General features: G+C 49.3%; 1 protein-coding gene across 1 annotated transcript in view; it reads left to right on the forward strand.

Moving 5' to 3' along the window:
* The window catches only part of RFT1 (RFT1 homolog), a 37,543-nt gene extending 26,577 nt beyond the window's left edge, over positions 1-10,966 (forward strand). The window contains exons 11-13 of the mRNA XM_038566170.1: positions 3,445-3,550; positions 9,813-10,062; positions 10,393-10,966. Of these exons, the coding sequence (XP_038422098.1) occupies positions 3,445-3,550; positions 9,813-10,062; positions 10,393-10,560 (524 nt within the window). The 3' untranslated portion in view covers positions 10,561-10,966. The remainder of the gene's footprint in view (positions 1-3,444; positions 3,551-9,812; positions 10,063-10,392) is intronic.
* The last annotated feature ends 12,524 nt before the right edge of the window (positions 10,967-23,490 follow it).

Below are 23,490 nucleotides of genomic sequence, written 5' to 3' on the forward strand. Positions count from 1 at the left end.
GCAAAGATATTTTCAGTTCCTCAGGTCACTAGACAAGAACTCTGAAGACTTCTTTCTGTGCCACATCTCAATGAAAGGGGCTTTGTCCAGTGCCATTTTACAAGTTCACTGGCATGTTTTGGTCTCCACTATAATGGGCCCAAACTTTGGGTAGTAGGGGAGGAGGGGCCTAGTCTCTACCCGAGAGCAAAGGTCATTCATTTTGGAGAAACACCTGCTGTGAAACCGTAGTGTGGTTGGCAGCCGCCTGGGGCTGATGCTGTGAGGCTTGTGTTTCCATCACAGGCAGGAAGGCTCATTAGGAAGCTGGGGAGGCTTGCTGGGGAGGCTCATTAGGAAGCCATTCTTAAGTCCTGTGCAAAGACTGGGCAGTCAACCATTTCACACAGCACTGCCTTCTAGAAAGGTGATCGCCAATGAACAGCCTTTATTGTCACAGTCACAGGACGTGGTTGTGAGAAGGCTGTCCCGTCATTACAGTGTTCACCTGGTGAAGTAATGAGTCCTAGAAAGTATGGAACCTGATAGCTGTGGGCCTTTGGCTCAAGGGAGAGGCTGGTGCCAGCCTTGAGCCTTGGTCGTAGTTATCAGGTACAAGGGTCAGTGTTAGTTGATATCTAAGGTAGTACATTCTATTTCTAAAGCCTTATGTCAGAGCCATTAATAATATTAGACTTAACACGATGAGCACTGAGTAATATATAGAATTGTTGATCACTGTATTGTATACATGAAACTAATATAACACTGTAAAAAAGCAATTTTAGACTCAAAAAGATATTCTCTTGGTATCATCTTCTGAAAGAGAAGAGTCTCAAGAATAGCCTGGTTTCTCAGTTTCTGAAAAGAATGTGCTGTTTGGTGAGCTAGGACCATTGTCATCTCTTGCCTGGCCCAGAGCTCCATCAGTGTCACTGTCCCAACAGGGTCTTCTAGCATTCATCTCCTTATTGTAGCTCCCTCGTACTTTGACCAAACTCCCAGTTCTCTGTGAAGCCCATAGTGGCTCCTGGTAGTACATCATCCCTCATTGGCCATTGCTGGCTTTCCTTCCCTCGTTTCCACGCCACCCCACATCTCTTTGCTCTGCTCCTGACTCTTCAGACTAGTGCTGAATGAATTCCCCAATTTCAACCTCTTCCGAAAATGGACTTGAAGCCTTCTCCTTGAATCAGTGTTTCGTGGAAAACTTTATGTTCTCCATGTCTCAAAGCAGTTCTCTTTCTACTTTTAGGTAGACCCACACATGCCATGAGCTTTCAGTTGTGCAGTGAGAGGCACAGGCTGGGAGAGGGGCCCTGCCCCTCTCTGCCAGAGAGAAGAGGGTGGAGGGAACAGGAAGCACAGCCTTGACACACCCTTGGTCCTGCCTACACCACTGGAGCAATCCCCCAGCTGCAGTGGGAGCCAGGCTACTTCCCACAGAGGCTTGGGGGGTGAAGTACAACAGGACCTGATGAAATGTGGGAATCAACAGAGGGGCCTCGGGAAATAGCTTTCTGTTGGGCTTCACAGCTGCCCCATTGGGACTCCGCATGTAATTGTTGACTGCCATAGAGGTATTCAGGGTGCCCCTGGCATGAAGATCTTTCACATTAAGCAGCTTTCATAAACTATGAGTGAGTTCCAGATTCTGGGACTCTGGAGCTTTAGCCCCCCACCCCTTTTCTTTTAATGACTAAGTCTTTCTTGAGGTCTAGTTTACATGAAGTAAAATTCTTTACTCTTAAGGAGTACAGCTTGGTGAGTTTTGACAAATACATACACCCATTACCCCAGAAAGTTCTTTCAGGAGTCTTTCCAGTCAACTGCCGATGCTGCCCTCCCCCCCCCCCCCCCCCCCGCCCCCACCAGAGGCAACCACTGTTCTGATTTTTATCACCATAGATTAGTTTGCTTTTATAATTTTTTAAAAATATTTTATTTATCCATTCACCTGAAAGTGAGAGAGAGAGAACAAGCAGAGAGGAGGGGCAGAGAGAGAGGGACAAGCAGACTCTCTGCTCAGCACAGAGCCCAGACATGGGACTCAGTCCCAGGACCCTGAGATCATGACCTGAGCCATAACAAAGAGTTGGATGCTCAACTGTCTGAGCCACTCAGGTGCCCTAGATTAGTATTACTTATAAAAGGGACTTTATATCAGTGAAATCATACAGCATGGACACTTTGGCGGTTGGCTTCTTTCTCTCAATATACAGTTTGTGGGGTTCATCCATGTTTTTACATGGATCAGTATTTTTTTCTTTTTGATTGCTTCTTTGAGAAGTATTTTTTATATGGATGCCCACAGTCTGTTTATCCTTTCTGTCGTTGATGGTCAGTTTGGACTATTAACTGCTATGGACATTTTTGTACAAGTGGTTATGTGAACATGTACATTTATTTTTGTTGGATGTATATTTAGGAGTGGGATTGCTGGGTCACAGGTTGTTTTATTAGAAGTTGCTTGACTTCCTCTTACTAATGGCCTTCCTAAAATGGGATCAATTCCATTTTTGGGGCTCCCAGTCTTTTGTTAGCAATTTTCTCAGAGCTTGTTAGTGAGTTATAGGACTGCATCACCATGTTTTAGCAAAAAAACATCATGGTTATTCTGATTCTCTCTGCAGATTTGTGGGTGTGTTCTGTCTCCAGTTTGCTGCTGCTCCCGAGCCCTGGGCTTCTCCCCATGGTCTTTTCTTCAGCTCAGTTCTCTTAGCATTCAGGGCCACTAGTGCCCTTGGGTGCTCAAACAGCAGAGCTCTTCATGCTGATTTAAAAAGAGAAAAGATTTGCTTACTGGCCAGATAAGCTTTTAGTTGTTAAGCAAGACATTTGTAGACTTACTCCTTTTTTTTTTTTTTTTTAAGATTTTATTTATGTACTTGAGAGAGAGTGTGCACAAGCAGGAGGAGGGAGGGAGACAAGCAGACTCCATGCTGAGCACGGAGCCTGATGCAGGGCTTGATCCGAGGACCCCAAGATCATGACCTGAGCTGAAACCAAGAGTTGGCCACTTAACTGACTGAGCCACCCAGGTGCTCCTGTAGATTTAGCCTTTGCCCTTTCTCTCTCTCTCTCTTTTTTTTTTTTTAAAGATTTTATTTACTTATTTGAGAAGGGAAACACAAGTGGGGTGGTGGGTAGAGGGAGAAGCAGACTCCTTGGTGAGCAGAGAGCTTAACATAGGGCTCAATCCTGAGACTCCAGGATCATGACCTGAGTCAAAGGCAGATAGATGCTCAACCGACTGAGCCAGCAGGTGCCTCAGTTGCCCTTTCTTGTTTAGCATTTTATTTTAATCAGGGCTATGGAATGGTGGACATCATTCCAGATGATTAAGACTTTAGGCTTGAGCATGTATCTGCCCATGTACAATACCAGCAGGGCTCCTGACCCAGTTCTGGTGCATGTGGGCCTCCTGTTTGTGTTCTAGAGTCTTGATGGGTTGTTTCCTTATAGGTCCTGTTTTGCTGCGTTCCTACTGTCTCTATGTCCTCCTGCTTGCCATCAATGGAGTGACGGAGTGTTTCACATTTGCTGCCATGAGCAAAGAGGAGGTTGACAGGTAAGTAAAGACCCTCCTTTAATCATGGCCAAACTGAATAACTTGCCAATCTTCTTTCTTTTCATTCTGAACATGCATTCACAGAAAGCCCTTTTAGAGGTAACGCCTATCCCACTAGTGTAGCACCATCCCTGGACATTCAGCAGTTGCACAGGTGCCACAGTTAGTCTTCCACGCACCAGGGTGGGGACAGCAACTATCCTGTGCCTCCTTTTGGAGAAGGAAGAAATCTGGAACTGAAGGTTTGCAGAGATGGCACAGCTCTGCACCCCCACCTCCTTGCCCAGTGCCTCAGTGGGTTACCATGGAGCTTCTTTGAGATACAGAGTCCTGTCTCTGAAACTGTGATTTGTAGGCTGTGAGGAAGTTCAGGAATCTGTATCACCTCTCTTCAGAGAAAGGCCCATATGCACATACACATTTTGCCACTATTTTTTCCCATCCATGGACCCCAGATCAGGACCTCTACCCTGGCACCACAAACAGTGGTTCTTAGCATTGGTTATCAATCAAAATCTCCCGTAAAGCTCCTTAGATGTGCAGATTCCTGCCTGCCCTTCTTCCACCACTCTCTCCTAGCACACCTGCAGAACTGGCAGGCCCCTGAGCATTTGTGTGTTTTTTAAAAGCTCCTCAGTGATTCTGACATGAACTAGTTTAGAGCTTCTGACCCACACCCGGGATGTATCCCAAGTGCCAGAAGTAGCATGGCAATATCTTAAGGCACCACTACAGGATGAGGTTGAGAAGGATGAAATTGATAGGGAGAAAAGGAGAGGAAGAGAAGGAAAAGACAGTAGAGGATGGCTGTGGGTAATGGGGCAAGCGGTCTTGGTTATCCCTCTGCCTCCTGACGCATGGATCCTTTGGGGGCTTTTATGCTGCCTGTGTAAGGCCTTGAGTGCTTAGACCAACAGAGCTAGCATTTGAGGGGCTTGGTCCAAGGAATCTGTCATCACACAGCCCCAGGAGATTTCTGAAAATAGAGCTTCAGGAACCACTAGCCCAGACCAGCTTATCAGTAAAATTACGTGGAGCCCTATGACCCTCTACATATTCAGGTGGGTGTGGGTGAGTGAGGCCTTCACGAAGTAGTAAATACCCCAATGATGTGCAAGACACCTGATGGCTTTTAATCCTGTTATATTTCATTTTTCAGACTGCCATGTCATGACCTACTCAGCTGATTTTCCCACCTACTTTTAGCTCACAACCCGTAGTTTTCAAATATTGGTCTAGATAGGTTTTTCACTTCAGAGAGTTAAATGTGTAGCTGTAAAACTACTTTGCGGCCATCCTCCTCACCCTTTATTTTTTTCATGGATGAAAAGGTCAATTTAAGTTTGATTTTGAGATAATGTGTTTTTGTTTGAAAGGCACCTCAAACATGAAATAATTTTTAGATGTAACGTAAAACATACTGAGGCAGTAAGCCATGATGGAAAGAGCTCTGGACTAGTTATCTCTATCTGTTTGAAGGGAAATTTTGTTGAAATGATTTCAGCATTAGTATGGAAGGGGAGAGTCAGCTCGAAGCCTGCTTAAAATGTTAAAATGTCTCTTACAATCAAATCATGAGGGAATATAATATAGACAGTGGCTAGTTGCTTTCTTTCCTCTTGCGTGGCATTGAATTAAAAGAAACCACTTTTTAAGTTAGTTTAAGTTAGCTGTAATGGGATTTTGATGATATGTAAACGTCTGGAAAATTATTTTCATGATATGAGTAGTCAACATAGAGAAAAGACAGAACCAGAGCACCTTTTTTTTTTTTTAAGTGATTTTATTTACTTATTCATGAGAGAGACACAGAGAGAGAGAGAGGCAGAGACATAGACAGAGGGAGAAGCAGGCTCCCCTTGGGGAGCCCAATGAGGGACTTGTTCCTGGGACCCTGGGATCATGACCTGAGCCAAAGACAGACACTCAACCACTGAGCCACCCAGGTGCCCTGAATTCTAAACTTTTTAACAGAATTCCTAGCACTGGTATGCTAAAAAGTCAGAATCCTAAACAGAACCAGAGCACCTTCTAATGCAGTTCTCATCTGCGGTAACGCACTTCCCTTAAGAGGTGTGACTTCAGGCATGATTTTTCTAGATGTATTAAACACTGCAGCCCAGCCCCCAGCCCTGGTCTGAGCACATGGCATCTGTGTTCATCACAGACCCCAGCATTTTTTCAATTCTGAATTTAACCAGATGTAAAACTCTAGCAGGGATTTTTATGGATGGGATTAGGTAGCTTAGTTAAATGTTATGATTGATTTACATTGGATGTTTCAGATTCTGAATTGGAAAAAAACACCGTATTGATAAAATCACGGGCTTTTACTTAACAACTTCAGGTCAATCAGTGTTTTTCACTTGATCTTAGCCAAAAGGCCCAGAAGTGATTATCCGAACTTTTTTTTCCCAAATCAGAAAAGGACATTTGGTTGGATGTGAAATATTAGAATATCCTTTGAATTCCAAGTTGCTTTTATGTTAATAATTTCATATATTGAAGATAATTGATGGATTTTTCAATCTGCCCTATTTTTTAAAAAATATTTTATTTATTTATTCATGAGAGACACAGAAAGAGAGGCAGGGACATAGGCAGAGGGAGAAGCAGGCTCCCTGTGGGTAGCCCAGTGTGGGACTCGATCCTAGGACCCTGGGATCGGATCATGACCTGAGCCAAAGGCAGATGCTCAACCACTGAGCTACCTAGGCGCCCCTCAGTCTGCCCTATTGAAGAATTTTTGTTCTGTTTTGTTAATTTTTTCTCAGTTTCTTCTGTTCATTTGACAAGTGTTTTTGAGCCTCTGTTCTCTAACGGACATTTTAAGTTCCAGGAGTACAGCAGTGAAAAAAACAGACAAGATCCCTGCTCTCCTGGAGCTGATGGTGGGGGAGCAAACAAGTAAATAAATAAATCTTGCACAGTACAGATAACTAAAACAGGGTTATGCAGTGAGAGTGGGGCTCTTTTAGATTGGGAGGCCCTTCTGAGAAGGTGGCATTTTGGCTGGATGACCAAGCAGAGTCTCCTAGGCACAGGGGACGGTGATGCAAAAGCCCAAGACTGTTTTCTTGGCCCTTGAATGTTCACCATGGAGCTGGACTCCATAACTGCTGAGTGAAGGATGAGTGCGATCTTCTCATATTGACACATGAGACACTGGCACCGTCCCTACCATTTGCTGCCGAGGCTGCAATGATGGCTGTGCCTTGAGGTTTTCAGCCAACACCCACGCAGGGGCACTTCAGTTGCTGCCATAGTCAACATCTTTGACTGTCCATCTTCTGATAAGCCTGATTTTAAGCCCAGTATCTTCTTGGGGCAATGGAAAAACTAAGCATTCATAAATAATTGTTATGTTAACCAAACCTTATAGAATAGTCATTATTTTCATTAATTTTGTACTGATTGTAAAAGTGGCTGCTGCTGCTTTTTTTTTTTTTTAGTTTAATAGACATCCCTTTAGGTGAACAACCTCTACACAAAAAATATATATGGTTTAAGATCTCTTTTTTAGTGGAAGGGAATTTAGGTCCCAAGAGATTTTGAGCCTGCTATGTTTTTTGGAAATCATTTAACTGAGCTTAAGACCCCTGAAAAAAATACAGAAACTGGTTCAAGGAAACCAGCAATTCAATTTTGAAATCATTTTGTGGGTTAAGTCAGCAAATTAGAATTGGGGCAGTTCCTCTTTTGTGTTTCTCACACTCAAATTCACCTTGAGAAACAGAAACTTCATCTACTGGAAGACAGAATGGAAAGGCAATGTGGTGGCCTTGACATCAAGGTTGGACACAATTGATGGGCTGGCAAGTTTATGGAATAGTACGGATTTTGAGGAGTTTGAGCAACGATGAGAAAAGTGACTATAGACAACACATAAGGTTAGATATAAACTGGTATTGACCCAAACTCCATGATTTTTCTCAGTAACCTGTGGGAATGCATAAGGTGGGTTTACCCAAGGTGACTTAAGACTTGGCATGAGCAATGGTGTACTTTTAAATAAAGCCAACCATATTTCTTCCCCTAAGGTGGCTAGTGGGTTCTTAATGTTTACAAATACCACAGATAAAGCATTTAAAATTCTGATCAAAGCCAACTTTAATTTTTTTATCCGTGCACTTAAGGGATTATCTAATGACCACCAGTTTCTTAATCCTGACATTGGTTATTAGCTTACAAATCTTAAGGTAAATCCTTTCCATTTACCTAATGTTCAATTTCCATCAGTTTTAATGTACACCAGTATAAATACCATCACTGACTACTTTGTATGAAATTCAGTATTCTGGGATCCCTGGGTGGCGCAGCGGTTTGGTCCCTGCCTTTGGCCCAGGGCGCGATCCTGGAGACCCGGGATCGAATCCCACATCAGGCTCCCGGTGCATGGAGCCTGCTTCTCCCTCTGCCTATGTCTCTGCCTCTCTCTCTCTCTGTGTGACTATCATAAATAAATAAAAATTAAAAGAAAAAAAAGAAATTCAGTATTCTATAGACTTCATGGAGTCATGGTTAGTACCAGGAGCCCCCACCTTTTATGTGAACTTCAGTGGTACCATGGAGAACAAGGCAGTTTTGCCTAGTTTAAGCAGGATTTATTCTCATTTGTAAGAGAACCTTCTTGCAACAAGTTTATTCAGTTTAAAAAGTGGTATTTTAATTGCATCTTTAATTTTTTTTTTCCTGATGTGGCTTATACCTTTAAGGCTATAGGTTTGTGAGTTCTGGAAAGTTCAACAGCGGCAGCGCCCTATTCTAGTGATAAACAGTGGACCCCTATCATTATCAGCTCTTCCCAAATGGCCACACCAAAGAAGCCACACTGTTGAATTCATCCTTGCTTGAATTAGCATGAATTAGGTACTGATTTCTTTCATTATTGACATTTTACTTAGAGTTGGATGAGGATGACTTTGAAAGTTTGTGAACCTGTAGTCTCAACTCCAAGGATCTGAGATTGTTTCTGGGGAGACAAAAAAGATCATACATCTCTACTTCTTTTTGGAAAAGAGATCAGATAACTAATTGGCCTATGATGGTCTCTACCTTCAATGGCTTGTTATGAAGTTGGCCATTCTGATTATTGATCAGTAGTTAGTGAAAAACACACCTCCCTTGTTGGAGGATTGTGTATGTGTGTGTGTGTGTGTGTGTGTGTGTGTGTGTGTATGTATGTATGGTATTCCTGTTACCCCTCCGATCAGGTATATCTCCATAGCACCTGGGGCTTGGTCCACCTGAGGACCAGTACCTGGGCATTCAACAGACATAGCAGCTTTTTACCACCCTTTGTGTACAGAACCGGAGTGGCCTCTGAGTTCCCTAACTCAGCAGACACAGCTGAGAGACCTCATGGTTTGATTCTCTACAACTATGTACTTAGAATGCCTGCTGCTCGCTAGGCAGAAACCAGTGCTGGACAATTTTGTTTGTGGCCGTACCACAAGCCTCTTTGAAGACCACAGCAGCTGTTTTGTCTTTGCTGAGACTCAGTTTCCCTTGCTCTGAATGGAAGGTAACTAGGCTAAGTAGAAGTTCAGCATAATCCATCCAGTGAGGAGGCCAGAGAGCTCTGGAGATGTGGAGAGCAGAGGGAAGGATGTCTAAGAGTTGGGAACACTGAAGTGATTCAGGCCTACTCCCCCGTGTGCATGTCATTTTGAAGGCTGGTCACTTGCTTTAAGTGAGATCTACTAGCCAAGTTCCCAGGGCTTCTGCATTTCCCAAGGAAAGTGGTGTGCATTTCCCTAAGTTTAGTTGCCAGAGTCAGGTCACTCCTTAGGCAAATTACTCAGCCTCCCCGTGCCTGGTTTCCTGGTCTGTAAAACACATACAAACCTCATAGAGTAAGGGTTATGTGTTTTCACTCATCACTGTATCCCTGTTCCCCTGTCAGTGGCTGTCACAGAGTTTGTATTCATATATAATTATTACCTATGTCATAATTCTTGTGCCTCACATTGAAGACTTGGACTGAACAGGATTTTTATGTGTTTTGGTCACAAAGTGTCACTTAAACTAACCAATTATCCTTAAAAACCATAATATCTTGCGTTGTTTATTTCCTTACTCTTCTCTTCAGGGATGAGGGGGATAGTTATGGATATCCATATAGTGTCCACAGCTATGAAAACCAGCCGGGTTATGGCAACTCAGAGGTACTTTCTGTGATTTCATGTTACGGCCACTTGTTTTGGAACAGTCTTGTTTGGGACAAGGTACCTACTCCTCTGTTTTGTCTCCCTCTCCCCAGGTACAATTTCACAATGCTGGCCCTATCGTCTTCATTCCTGGTGTTATCCTATCTCCTGACCCAGTGGTGTGGCAGTGTGGGCTTCATCTTGGCCAACTGCTTTAACATGGGCATTCGGATCACACAGAGCCTTTGCTTCATCCACCGCTACTACAGAAAGAGCCCTCACAGACCCCTGGCAGGCCTGTACCTATCACCCGCCCTCCTTGGGGCATTTGTCCTCAGTGGCGGGATTACTGGTGTTTCCGAGGTGAGACTCCCTGCAGCCTTCACACTACATGCTTTTGTAGGCTGCTCGCTGTTCCTGGCTCTAGGCTTCCCCTTCTTGCTCTTCCTGACCCACCTAGGCAAATATTTGCTTCCTCTTACCCCTTCCCCAAGCCTCAAGGACAGCATGTTATGATAGATGTGGCAAAACAATGTCACTAGTGGGAACACAGTAGCCCCTTGGTACACAGTTGTCATACCTTTTATCTGACTCGAAGCTGGAACAGCAAGGCCTCCGTTCTCCCTGGCTTAACCCTGAGGTAGGATGTTAAGATGGAGGGGCCATGGCAGTGACAGTGGTTTCTTTCTGCAGGTGTTCCTCTGCTGTGAGCAGGGCTGGCTGGCCAGGCTGGCACACGTGGCTGTGGGGGCCTTCTGTTTGGGAATGACTTTTGGGACAGCATTCCTCACAGAGACCAAGCTGATCCACTTTGTTAGGACTCAGTTACGTGTGTCCAGACTGGCTGACAAAACCTCATGACCTCAGATGCATTGACACCTGTGGCACCTGGACCAGCTGTGGGGCGGTTTTGTGGGTAGAACACATTAACTGTGCACAAGAGCCCTGCTGAGGGGTCTGTGGTAGAAGAGGACCGACCCTGGCAGGCGAGACGTCAGAGAGAATCGCCGCCCCAAACATCATCCATTTGAAGCCTCAAACAGGAAGAAGGAGTTCCACTTTTAAGGGAAGACCAAAAGCTCTTTTAAAATAGACACATTATTTGTGTCACCATTTTGTTCTAATCAACAGTTTTATTTTTTGGTTAACATATCCCCGTTGGGTGTGAGGGACCTAAGGAGCTGCGTAAGCCAACAAACTATATCTTGGATGTGATAGTTAACAGTAATCTGGCCCAGAAAGAGAGATGTAGCCATTTTACACTTCACAGGAATGTGTCACTTACTCTGTAAAAGCAGGAAGGAGGCCTGCTGTTGTGCACCCAGCTAAACCAGAGGTGGCCCTGGAGCGGTGGCTGTCCCAAAGCAAACACTGTGGTCTGGGTTTTTAGAGAGGGAATGATGTTCCTCACTGAAAAATCTGGGAAATGAAAACACCAAAGTCTCTCGGGTCACATTCCCCAGAGTCAACTAGGGAGTGTCGTGCCTCTTGCCCTTTTTGCCGTGTGCCTTCCCAGAGCCGGAGCAGGCTGGCCATCGGAGAAAAGGCTCTGAAGGAAGCGGTGATCCTGTGTGAGCTACATTGGCCCCCCAAAGGAAACACTGCTCATGGGAGATTGCACAGGTGGCTGCTGATGGTGAAGTGATGTATATTTTCCCCTCAGAATAAAATGAGGTACATGCTATATGGCACACCCTTCCCACCGCTTCTAGCACTGGTCAGCAAACCTGAATGCCAGCTCAGGACAAGCATGGCCAGCCCGGGGGTCTGGTGCTCCAGACAACAGTGTGAGCCCAGGCCTAGGCTCATCTCCTTGCATCCCATACCCTGCACCCAGCAGGCAGCATCACTGGGCATTATTTTGAGGTGACAAACCATTTTTCTTCTTTCAATAATATATTAATTCCTTTTGGGTGTGATTGACCTTCGGAGCTACACACAGAAACTGTATTCAGATAATAATAGTAATCATCTGGCCCTGATGTCCCAGACTTTCTGTTTATACCCAGAGAACAGGGCATCTTGCATCAGATGGTGGTTTGGCTAAAGTGCACACATTTAAATCCACTGGCTGGGAGCCAGAGCAGAAGGACCAAGGATCAAAACCCACCACTGCACTGAGACTAGCACCCAGTCACTTGGACTTTTTATCTATTCAAAGGGGGAATGCTTTGCACTAACTGGGAAAGCAGTTAAACGTAAGATATCACTGACTAATCAGAGACCTCCCAAAAGCATGGTCATGGTTATGCACTTAGGAGGCACGGTCAGGCTAGCTCAGAAGAATTGATTGTTCCATGGGGTGGCAGTGGGGCTACCTCCTTCCCTCGAGTGTACTTTTGTCTCTTGAGTGCACAGAAATGGACCTTTGGTCTGCAGCATGTCCTTCTCTGCTGCCCTTGACCACCACTCCCTCCCCTCGAGCCCCGTTACCCACCCCATGCCCACTTGACCCAGACTCCAAGCATGGCCCTTAAAATACCTGCCTCAGAATTACCTGGTTGCAAGTTAGAAACGTAGGTTCCCAGGACCCACTCCAGACCTCTAGAACCATTGTCTCTAGGGACGGGGCTATGGGATCAGCTTTTTTGGCAAACCAAAGCTGGCACACCTTGTCCACCAGCATCAGGGCTGGAGAACAGTTGTACATGTGTTCGCAATGTCCGTTCTCTGCTCCAGGAAGAGTTGCTGATGCCTGAACATTACTGGCTCCCAGCTTGTGAGAGGAAGCCCACCCAAGTTTCTGCTGTGCTCTCCAGTGTGGAAGGAGGCTGTGTCTTACAGCCAGTGCTCGATTTCTCTCGTCCCGTGCAGTCCTGCTGGCACTTCTGTCGTCAGCACAGGGCTGCTGCAGGCAGGACCAGCTCCTCTTGCAATATGGTCAGCTAGGCCGGCAGCCCAGTACTCTCCCATGTCCTACTTCCCTGTTTATAGGAAAAGTAGTCCCATGGCCGAATGTTTTCAGGAAGTGGGTGTTTTCTTACTGCTAGCACCTGCCTCCTGGGCTGTCAGCATGGTGGCAGCAGGCCCTTTGCACTTCACTGACCTCTGCCTCCACCCTCTGGCGGCCTCCTGGAAGAACATTGGACCTGGCTGCTGCCTCTGAGGCTTTCCGTTGCTGGCTCCCTAAAGCCACACCAGTGCCTCAGGGTGCTTGCATACACGTGTGCTGAGCTACCTCGATTTACCCAGGAAGGGTTTCTGGGGAGGATTCACATGTTTGGCTTTAAGTACCACTTAAAATATAGTGAGGCTACTTTCTCCATGGAAACAAGTCTCTAAAGCACATCCTTTTATGAAATGAAGCGTTTGCTGGTGAGAATAGCAGCATTCCTTCCTTCTGTGCTGCTCTGGCTACATGTATGTGTTGGTGACTTCAGGTTTGGCCTGTCAGGTCCCTTGGTGAGGGGACCCCGCTGCCACACTACTTACTGCCCGCTCGTGGCTCTGGGGGTGCTGTGTGGGCTGTCCCACTCCCAGCCACTTGCCAGCCTGATTCCAGCAGGACACACCCTCCTGCCTGTCTCCTTTCATTGTGAATATGTGTTGCTGGTTTCATGGCAGTCTCCTGATTTTAAAAACAAATCAGTGCTTTTCTTCAGCTCTTTTCCTTCCAAAGAAGAAAAAAATTCAAAAGGAAGGTGGACCAATAGCTTGAGTACTGTGAACCATCTTTATTCCTCATGGGAACTTTTTTCCCCACACGGGTGCTGTGCCTGGGCTGTGGGTCCTGGCTCTGAAGAGGGGCCGTTGCCTGGCCTCTTGGGGAGCCTTCTGTGTCTGGGGCAGAAAGACTTGGCAGCACGCTTCTGCTTTTCCCTTCCCACCCCAAGCACTATTTCCCTTTGCTTACTGTGCATTTTTCTCTCCTGTTTTCTCTGCCTGGTCTGGTTCTCATCTTGGTCATTTTTTTTTTTTTTAATTAACCAGCCATTCTTTGATGGGTGAGGGCTCCTATATTGGACTGGTAGGGCAAGTGTGTTAATTTAGACTGTGATTTTGGGGGAGTCCAGGGTGCCCTCTGCCCTTTATCAGGTGCCATACCATGTATTTGCTCTGGACATTGGACTTGTGAGCCAATCAGCTACCGTTTTGTTCTACCCTGCTTGCTGTCCCTGGGTGAGGGAGCCTTTACTGTCAGTATTTCATTTGCTAATTAACTTTCAAAGGTTAAAAAAAAAAAAAAAAAAGATGCTTTGTTTGAAGAATTTGAGGGGAAGGAAGACTCCTATTGATTTGCCGCATCAGTCTGACCCCAATTACCGTGGCATCATTAGTCCTGCTATTTAGCGTCAGTTCCTTTTAACCAGAGTCGTCTGGGTCCATCACAGTGAAATTGGAAAACTGGGCTCCTAGTATCCCTCGGCGTCCCTTAGGGGCCTGATGAAGAAGACTTTATAAATACTTGTTAGTTAACAAGTTGCTGGGTACCCCCGTCCCAAAGTGCAGTGGATTCTTTGCCCAGCAGCTTCTCCATTATCCCTGGACAGTGCGGCTTAGGTGGAGGTGAGGTGCAGGGGGTTAGGTCTTCCCTTCGGGACTAGTGCTCCCCAGAGTCAGTGTATCCAGAACCCCGTGCCAGCCTCTGCAGGCTCCAGCACCCTCATGGAGATCCTCCCCACAGTGTGTCAGAGCTAGTGCCCCCCACCCCCAATCGAATGTAACAAGCGTACAGGTGCACAAAAGTTGTAGTTGGCAAATTGGCGTGCTGTTTTGTCCCTGGGTCGGGTTCCTGAGGAGTTGGCCCCTAGATGCTGCCCCCACAAAGCCCAATGAACCAAAGGCCCCAGGAGCTGGGGAAGGAAGGAGGGGTGCCTGTGAAGCCACCTGGCTGGGAGGCTGGAGGCAGGGCAGCTCCTGGCCCTCGTGCTGGGCTGATCCTCACCTCTCCTAGGGCCCAGACGGTGGACAGTGCCAGGGGTATGCTGCCTCAGGGTAGAGGCCTGGGCTCTCCACTGAGGAGACCTCCTCTTTCCCCACTTTTAACTCCAGCTCCCGATCCTCTCAGCTTTAATTTCTGTTCCCAAAGCAAAGCCCCTGCAGGAGAAAGGGATCTGGCCCAGAGGCTGTGGGTCATGTTTAAGTGAGCCAGTGGCTGGGCCGCCCTTGAGGCAGCTGAGCCCCCATTCAGTCAGCTCTAACTGGGTTGGGGCCAGGCAGGGTGGCATGCGCCATCCAGGGTTGCCCCTTCAGCCTCAGGAGTGGCATGAGGGCCCATGACGGAAGAGCTGACTTGCGAAAGAATCTAAACCACCATTGGTTTGTCTCATTTCCTCCCTCTGTCCTCCCATAAATGTGTCCCCAAATTAATACCCTCTTGACCCCACTGGCTAGTGTTGCCCTGGCCTGACAAATGCATTTGGCAGAGGCCACCTGGTTTCCAGTGCTTGGTGGGAAAAGAGCCTAAAACACTGGGGGCTCTGGGTCCTTGCATCTCATCTGCACTATCCTGTCGCAACGCGGGGCCTTGAAGCCAGGCTGTGATGCCGTCGGAGCAGGCAGTGAGCAGGGACAGATTAAGACATGACTGCGTTGGTCACATTGGACATGACAGCTGAGCAGTGTGTTTCTGGTTCGTGTCTGAGAGACCCTGACACCCTTTTTCAATTATGTAGGAGTAACAGTGTGTGGCTTCCACACAGCCATATCTGGCAGGGGAGAAGTTCTGGAATGAAAGCATGACTCACTGTGGGCAGCCCGGTTGTCTTCCCAGCTCACCTACACCCTCACTCCCTTGCGCTTGCTTTTGAAAATGACAAGCGGGTGACATGAGAGAGAATGGTGTACAGGGTATTAGAGGGCCTCTCCTAGGTGGCCTTTCAACTCTGAGGACAACCAGGTGACACAGGGGCCTCCGTCCTTTCCATAGGTGCACGAAACCGCCCCCCCAGAGCTGTTTGACTCCAGCCATCCCCAGTCTTGGAGCATGCTCTTGTCCAGCCTCATCAGGGCCTGGCATGGCCATGGGGGGGAATGATGAAAACAGGAAAAGCCAAACTCTGCAGCCATGACAAAAATGGGAATGTTTTCCTCCACGAATAATCTCAACCAAACTAGGGAATGTTGCTAAAATAGCTTCTGTATCCCCTAGGGCATTAACAATTTTAACAAACCAGATGAGCAGAGTGCATTTTTATATTCCTGAACCAGAGCCCAGGATTCCTTTCTCTCTGTGGCTCATGGGATCTCTGAGTGGCATCTCTCCAATGACAAGAGAATGTCTTGCAGGTGTGCAGATGTCAGGCTGTGGGGGGCAATAGAAGGGACAGAGCTCCTTGCCATTTTTTTCTCTTGTATCCCTGAGTGAAATCATGTGGCTCTCTGGCTCCCCAGCGGGGCTGATGGCATGATGCCCAGGCACTCTGGCGACTTGTCTTCGCCGCCCCTCAGCTCTCCTGCAGCAAACCTGCAAACACAGGCCTGAGAGTTGTGGGGGGACAGGACCCCAGAGGTGTCCTGCCTGTGGTGTTCTTCCATCTGCACTGTCACTGAGGGAACCCACTGGTTCCACATCTGCCTTCAGAAGCACGCGAGTGGGTTTGGCTTGCTAGACGGCATGTGGTGATGCACACGTGCCATCGGTTATACCGCAGCCTGGCCGTCCTCTCCTAACTCACTGGGTGACCTTGAACCCCTCTCTCTGCCAATTACGGAGTACTGAGCCTGTGCCTGGTACTCGGTGACCGCACACCTGAGACGTGTTAGTGGTTAGATTTCCCAGCAGCCCCATCCGTTGTCTGCGTGTTACAGAGGAGGAAGCTGAGGCACAGAGCAGTGGCTTGATTTGCCGTGGACCAGCCAGCTAGGAAGAGGGCGGCAGACCTGGGGGTCGGCCCGAGCCCCACCCATTTACCTCCGCAGGTGCCATCCTCCCTGATCTGAAGGCCCCGGGCTATCTGTGGTGCTAACGCCAGAGTGGGCGCAGCCGCTGTCCTGCTCCTCCTCCTGCTCTTCCTCCTGCTCCTGCTCTGCTCCTCCTGCCCCTCCTCCTGCTCTGCTGCTCCTCCTGCTCCTCCTGCTCCTGCTCTGCTCCTCCTCCTGCTCCTCCTGCTCCTCTTCCTGCTCCTTCTTCTGCTCCTGCTCTGCTCCTGTTCCTGTTCTATTCCTGCTCTGCTCTTACTCTGCATCCCCTCCTGCTTCTGCTTTACTCCTGCTCTTCCTCCGCTCCTGCTTCCAATTCCTGTTCCCACTCCAGCAGGAGCAGGACTGCTTTTATTAAGTTTGAAATTTTGGGGTAAAGAGTTTGCTTGAGGGACACCTGGGTGGCTCAGTGGTTAAGCCTCTGCCTTTGGTTCAAGGCATGATCCCGAAGTCCTGGGATCAAGTTCCACATGGAACTCCCCGTGGGGCACCTGCTTCTCCCTCTGCCTATATCTCTGCCTCCCTCTCCCTATGTCTCTCATGAATAAATAAAATCTTAAAAAAAAGAGTTTGCTTGAAATAAAAGTTATTTTTGTCAAGAACAAAAGCAAAAACACATCGAAATCCACAGTTTGGTGTCTTAAAGCTCTTCTCTGACCTCCTAGGGCTCCTTTCCCTCTATAACTCCTACCCCGCCTCAGTCTCTCAGTCTTTATTCCATGTTAAAGAATTTGAGGTTATTGCTTTGCACAGGTCCTAGCATTCGCTTGAATGAGAAACATTTGAGAGAAATAAATCTTACCAAAAAATGATGTTGCATTACAAAGAAAAGGCTCCCCCCACTCTGTCTGTGGGTGTCCTGGCCCCAGGTGATACCACCAAGAAGTGGGAAAGTGGCTGACTTCGGGGCTCCCAGGCCACTTCTTCACTTTGCAGGACATCTTGCCATCTGTGTTCAGCTTTCTCATCCGTCACTAGCCACCCTGCCGGGCCCAGGGAAGGGGCGAGAGCAGAGGTGAGCCGGCAGCTCTGAGAGCCGCGGGGAACAGCCCAGAGCAAGGCTTCCTCCACACCCGGTGTGCCCGCCTCCTTCCCACTTTCTCCTCTGCTCCCCATCCCCTGGCTGGTTTCTCTCCTGACACTGCCCCCCCATGTGCGCCGGGGCCCCGCTCTCCCACCCTGTGGACCCAGCTATTTCTGGCTGAGCTAGCAGAGAGAGAGGCAAAGGCATTACACACTCGGGAGTTCACCACTTTTCCTTAGCTCTGTCCCCCACGAAGGACATCCACCCAAAGTGCATGGCACTGTACGTCCCCATCCCGTCCCTTCCTCGGCTCCTTCAGGGGTGACTCAGGGCGCCCGGGGGAGCTCGGCTGCTGTCCGCACCCGCCATCCGGCCTCCAACCCTCCCACCTCTCCTCACTCCCCAGCTGCTGGGCCCTTGCCCTGTCAGGTTCGGTTGCCTGTGCCTTTGGCCTCCCGGGCTGCTCTGTCCCCGTCCCACCCAGCAGCCCTGTGCTCTTTCTCCCTAGAGAATTAGGAAGGCAGGCTGTGGTGGGGGTTCCTCCAGGGAGGGGCATGGAGGCAGATCCAGCCCCACTTCAAACCGTGTGATCCTGAGCAAGGCATTTTCCCTTCGAGCCTCAGTTTCCTCATCTGAAAATGGAGATAAGAGCACTTGCCTCCCAGGACGTGGCCAGAAATAAAGGAGACGATGTGGGGCCTTGAGCAGGGGGTGCCTAGCACCGGCCTCGTGTTTGCCCCGTGAGCGGAGTTATAATTCCGCCAAACAGAGTTGGTGGGGACCTGTGGCTCTGGGGACATGGGTCTCACCCCTGCCTGCTGCCTCTGCCCCATCCCCAGTCCACAGAAGCTACGTGCACGTGCCTGGGAGTCCTTTCTTCCGTTGCCTTGAGGGCGAAGCTACAACTGAAGAGGCAACGGAAGCTCCTTTCGGCCCAGCCTCCCGGAGGAGCCGACGAGGGTGAGAACATGGGTTGGAAGGCTGTGCGGAGCCAGGCCTGGGCCTCCTGAATCGTGGCAAACTCTGGTGCCAGGCCTGGGAGGCAGAGCCACGGCTTCAGGAGGGGCCACGGGCGGCCGGCACCCCGAATGAGAGAGGGCCCTCAGAAGCTGGTTAAGGGATTTTCAGCGATGTCAGAGATGGCCTCGGGGTTGTTTAGGTTTCCCCACAGCCTCGATCAAAGCAGAAAGAAAAGGCCCCGGGTGATGGGCAGAGAGCGCGGCTGTGCCCTCGGAGGGCCGGCGGCCGCTTGCGGGAGAGGAAGGCCCGACTTGCTCCGCCAGCCGCGCGGGGGGCCCGGGCCAGCACCCCAGCACAGTTCTCTCACCAGTTTGCCGGCGTCCTCGGCTTGAACCACTCATCACGGCTGAGACAAAACTCGTGGAGTTCTTCCTCCTTACCCTGAAGACAACCCACCCAAGCACTGTCTCTGTCGTCAGCCTATCAGACTTAACCTCTGTAGACTGTGGTTGCTTCTGTTTTTCCTTCGCTGGACTGGGATGAGGGTGCCGGGTTCAGGTCAACTGGCTGTCTCCTTCAGAAGCAGCTGGGAGGAAGAGAAAGGCCAATTCTTGGGGTACCTGTGGGTGTGTGTCTTGGGGTGCCACTGTTGAGATGGGGTTTCCTAAGAAGGGACACGTGTCCTGGCCACAGCTAGGACTCCTGGACAGTCCGCAGACACCAGACATGTCTGAGCCTGGCGCTGATCCTAGGGGGAAGGAGTAAGGCTGTTGACATTCAGTATCTGGGGTCATATCTCACTGATGGGGGGTCCGTCAGGCCTTCCTCTTGCTCCTCCTCAAAGAGCTGTAACCTGAGCGTGCCTGGGGTGCTGACCCTCACAGCCCATGCTCCAGGTTCCCCCATTTCCATCTGCCTCCATGGGCCACTCCTCCAACCTCCGCCAGGGCTCCAGTTGCTTTCATGGCCTGGGAGATGAGGTTTGGGCCCTGGAACCAGCTGGTGATCCAGATAATCAACAGAGCCAGAGAGCTGGAGAACCACATTCTAACTCCAGCCCTGCCTTTGTCTCTACAGAAGACCCTGGGGGTTAACCTGACCTCTTTTCCATCTCCAGAAGATTCTCATCCCTGCTCACTATTACTCTGGCATCATCATGGGAGCCAAGGAAAAGTCACCGAGCAGCAGTTCTTGGGGTCTGGAGAGCGGAGATGCCTGTGTGCTCTGAGGCTGGAGCCGGGGCCATGTTCAGACAGAGGAAGGGCCAGAGTCACATGTCTGCATGCACGGTTTCTCCTGACAACAAGTGATTTTATCTCCTGATATTATTTTGCATTTTATAGATTTCTTAATATTAAATTACAAGCTGTAAATTATACAATATATAATTATCCCTGGGCAGGGATACCTGGGTGGCTCAGTCAGTTGAGGGTCTGACTCTTGGTTTTGGCTCAGGTCCTGATCTCAGGGTCGTGAGATCAAGTCCTGCATTGGGCACTATGCTCAGTGGGGAGTCTGCTTGTGCCTCCCTCTGCCCCTGCCCCCGTCCTCTGAAATATGTATATATAATATATATATATAAATCCCTGGGCAGCTAGTGCCCTATAGACTGTTTAAAAGGCCACATCCTGTCCATGCCTCTTTTCACTTCACACATGGTACACATACCTTACCCTGCCTATACTGTCCTCTGTAATTTTTTTTTTTAACTACATGGTATACTTTTTAAGGTTGTCTCCAATTTTTTGCTAATTTGTAAACTGCATGATAGTCCCTGACAGGAAGACCTCTAAGTACCAAACCTGCTTCTGCATTTTGCCTACAGATAGAGGCTGATAGCGCAGTTGCTATATCAGAGCAGGTCACTGCCTCTTGGCGCCAGGCTGAGCCCAAAGGAAGCCTGGGATGGAGAGAAGACAGCCTAGGTCTCGCTAAGTTAAAGACTGACTGGCCAACCTGGAGGCCCAGACTCAGGATCTGCTGGCCAGTGGGCCAAACCTCTTCTTTCACTTGGGTTCCACATCTGGAAAGGGCTTCACATGAAGGGCACCCAGCTATGGTCAGCATTAACTGTGGTATCACAGCAGCCTGGCACTTGGTCACTTAACCAACAGCCTTTCTCACTGCTGAGGCCAGGAGAACCCTGGAGGAACAGTGGGCCTCGGAGTCCCTAATGACCACAAGCGGGCAACGAGGACCTGATGCTCCAGGCTCCGCTGGCTCCCTGGCCTCAGAGGGGTGCAGCATCAGCGTGGAGAGTGTGCGTCTGTCACAAAGGATGGCTTCCCAGAAGTGTCAGGAGCATCATAGATGCCCCAGCTCTCCTCTGATTAATCTGATTAATCAGCCTGACTGCATGGGGCACTTGAGAACAAAAGCCACCAGTCAGCAGAAAGGAAGCGGAACAGCCCACGGAAGGCATCTCTGCCTGCTGCTCCCACTCCACCCCCCAGGATGACGTGCCCTCCACAGGCCGGTGGCTCTGAGCCTTTGTGCCCCTGCCCAAAGGCATGGCGTGCATCCCCGTAAGCTCCAAGCCCATTCTTGCGGCCTTTGTGGGTGCTTGGTGACCACCAGAGCATAGGTTAAGTCCACGGTCTTGACAAGATCACCCCAAGCTCTCCTGCCTTTGGCCACAGACGTGAGCCCAGATCCCCGCTTGTTCTCTCCTGACTTCACTACCCTGGGTGATTCACTCTTTCTCAAGCCTCAGCCTGCTCTCTATCTAAACCCTACCTGCTTTTATTTTCAATTTTTCTTTTGATCAAAATAATATGTGTGCAAAGTTTTAAAAGTTGAATGATACGACAAGGCTGGTGACACAAACCTGGCAGGTTCTGCTCCCCACCTTGAGCTTCCCTCTCTGTGGCCCCTCCTTTCCATTCTTTTGGCCAATTCTTCTTCCATTTCCCTCCTTATTTCTAAATAATTTACTTATATTGCTATTGCTTGATTTTTTTCCCCTTTATTTAAAAATTTTTTTTTAGATTATACTTATTTTTTCATGAGGGACACAGAAAGAGAGAGAGGCAGAGACACAGGCAGAGGGAGAAGCAGGCTCCACGCAGGGGGCCCGATGCGGGACTCGATCCTGAGACCCCAGGGTCACGCCCTGGGCCGAAGTTGGCGCTAAACTGTTGAGCTGCCCGATTTTCCCCCTTTTGAACATAGAGCTCCTATGTGTGGGAAAATGAGCTCTGATAGCCACTTCTCCACACACATCACTCCGTCCTTTTTTTTAAAAGATTTATTTATTCATAGAGACACAGAGAGAGAATGAGAGTCAGAGAGACACAGGCAGAGATAGAAGCAGGCTCCATGCAGAGAGCCTGACGTGGGACTCGATCCAGGGACTCGATCCAGGACTCGATCCAGGGACTCGATCCAGGGTCTCCAGGATCACACCCTGGGCTGCAGGCAGCACTAAACCGCTGTGCCAGGGGCTGCCCCTCACTCCGTCCTTCTAATGTCACCATCTGGGGCAGATTGATATTCGGTGTTTATGTGTTGAAAACCACGTAAACATTGTTCTCTGCTGGACCCAGTGGTATACAGTTTCCTTTCTGCTACAGTCCGTTGTTTTTCCTCAAGCTATTCATTATCTCTTATCTTTCCATTTGCTTCTTCTGTTTTTTTTTTCCTCCTGTACTTTATGCTCTCCCCTACAAAACTCCAAGCCCACACCATAAATGCCTAAACCAGGAGACAGCCCCGGGGCTGCCACAGCCCAGGGGGGTGGGTGAAAGCCATGTGGAGGGTTTGACGTGCAGCAGGACTGTACATGAGCCCTGAGGGCAGATGGCAGAATGAATGCTCCCCCATGCCCTTTCCATCCCTAGCCGGGCAGACCTGACCACGGTGGGGCCATACCTTTCTCTGATCATGCTCTGGCTACCTCCTCTTAAATGTGTTAAACCAGGCCCCATTCAACTGCCAGGGTGACACTGGGAAGAGTCCTGGCTCCAGACGAGGCACTGAGCATTCATGAACAAGATGGGCCTGCGGGTCCTGGAGGCAGCTGGCATCCAGGGTAGGAGGTGACCAATGACAGCCCAAGCCCTCTGGAGAGGACTCCATGGCCACAATGCCCCCCTCCCCCAGGGAGGCCCTGCATGCCTCCCAAAGCCACCGGCACCACCACCCCACAATCCCAGACAGGGCCTTCTTCCCCCCTGCCCCAGGTCTCCTTCATTGGGGGGCTGGTCTCCGACCCCACTCCCAGTGAGCTCTGATCTCTGTTGGTCAGAGTTGGCTAAGGTCAGGGAAAGTGCGGAAGTTAAGGTCATTCTGGGGCCTGAGGGGCCCAGTCATCCAGCTGTTCACACAAGGCAACTCTCAGCCATGGTTGCCGGAGCCCCTAAAAGTAGCACACGCCCCTGAAGGGGACAGAGGGAGCCTCCTGAGTCCAGAGCTCTTGCCAGAAACCCCTGTGCCTCACATCAAAGAGGCCCATGCATTGTCTGCCGCACTGGCGTCCACTGCCCAGCTCACCTGAGAGATGGCACACCAGAGTTCTGTCCAAGGGATGGTGCAGGTGGGAAGCCAGATCTCAGGGGCTCTGACACAGGGCAGGACCACCCCTGGGAGCAGTGCACCAGGGAGCAGTGTGAGGCGCATCCCCTCTGCCCCAGCCATCAGGAAACAAGGAGTGGGCACCAGAAGCACCCGGGAAATTGAGGATGCGTGCATCTCTCCAAGCAGACACATGCTTTCTAACCAGACAACTCACCAGGATTTAATCTGCAACTCAGATTCAATCTGCTAAGTAGGGAGGAAGAAAGTGTGTGGTTGTCATGGCAACACCAAATTGCCCAGGACTGGTTGATCCCTAAGGTGGGGAAGGAGGGGAGCCGAGCCAAGCCTCTGTCTCCCTGGCGGGGATGTTCTGGGGAACGGGCGCCAGGACCGACACACCTGCGCTCTTGTCACGCATCAGGACGGAGGCC

Source organism: Canis lupus, chromosome 20 (genome assembly GCF_011100685.1).
Source record: "Canis lupus familiaris isolate Mischka breed German Shepherd chromosome 20, alternate assembly UU_Cfam_GSD_1.0, whole genome shotgun sequence".
Classification (NCBI taxonomy): domain Eukaryota; kingdom Metazoa; phylum Chordata; class Mammalia; order Carnivora; family Canidae; genus Canis; species Canis lupus.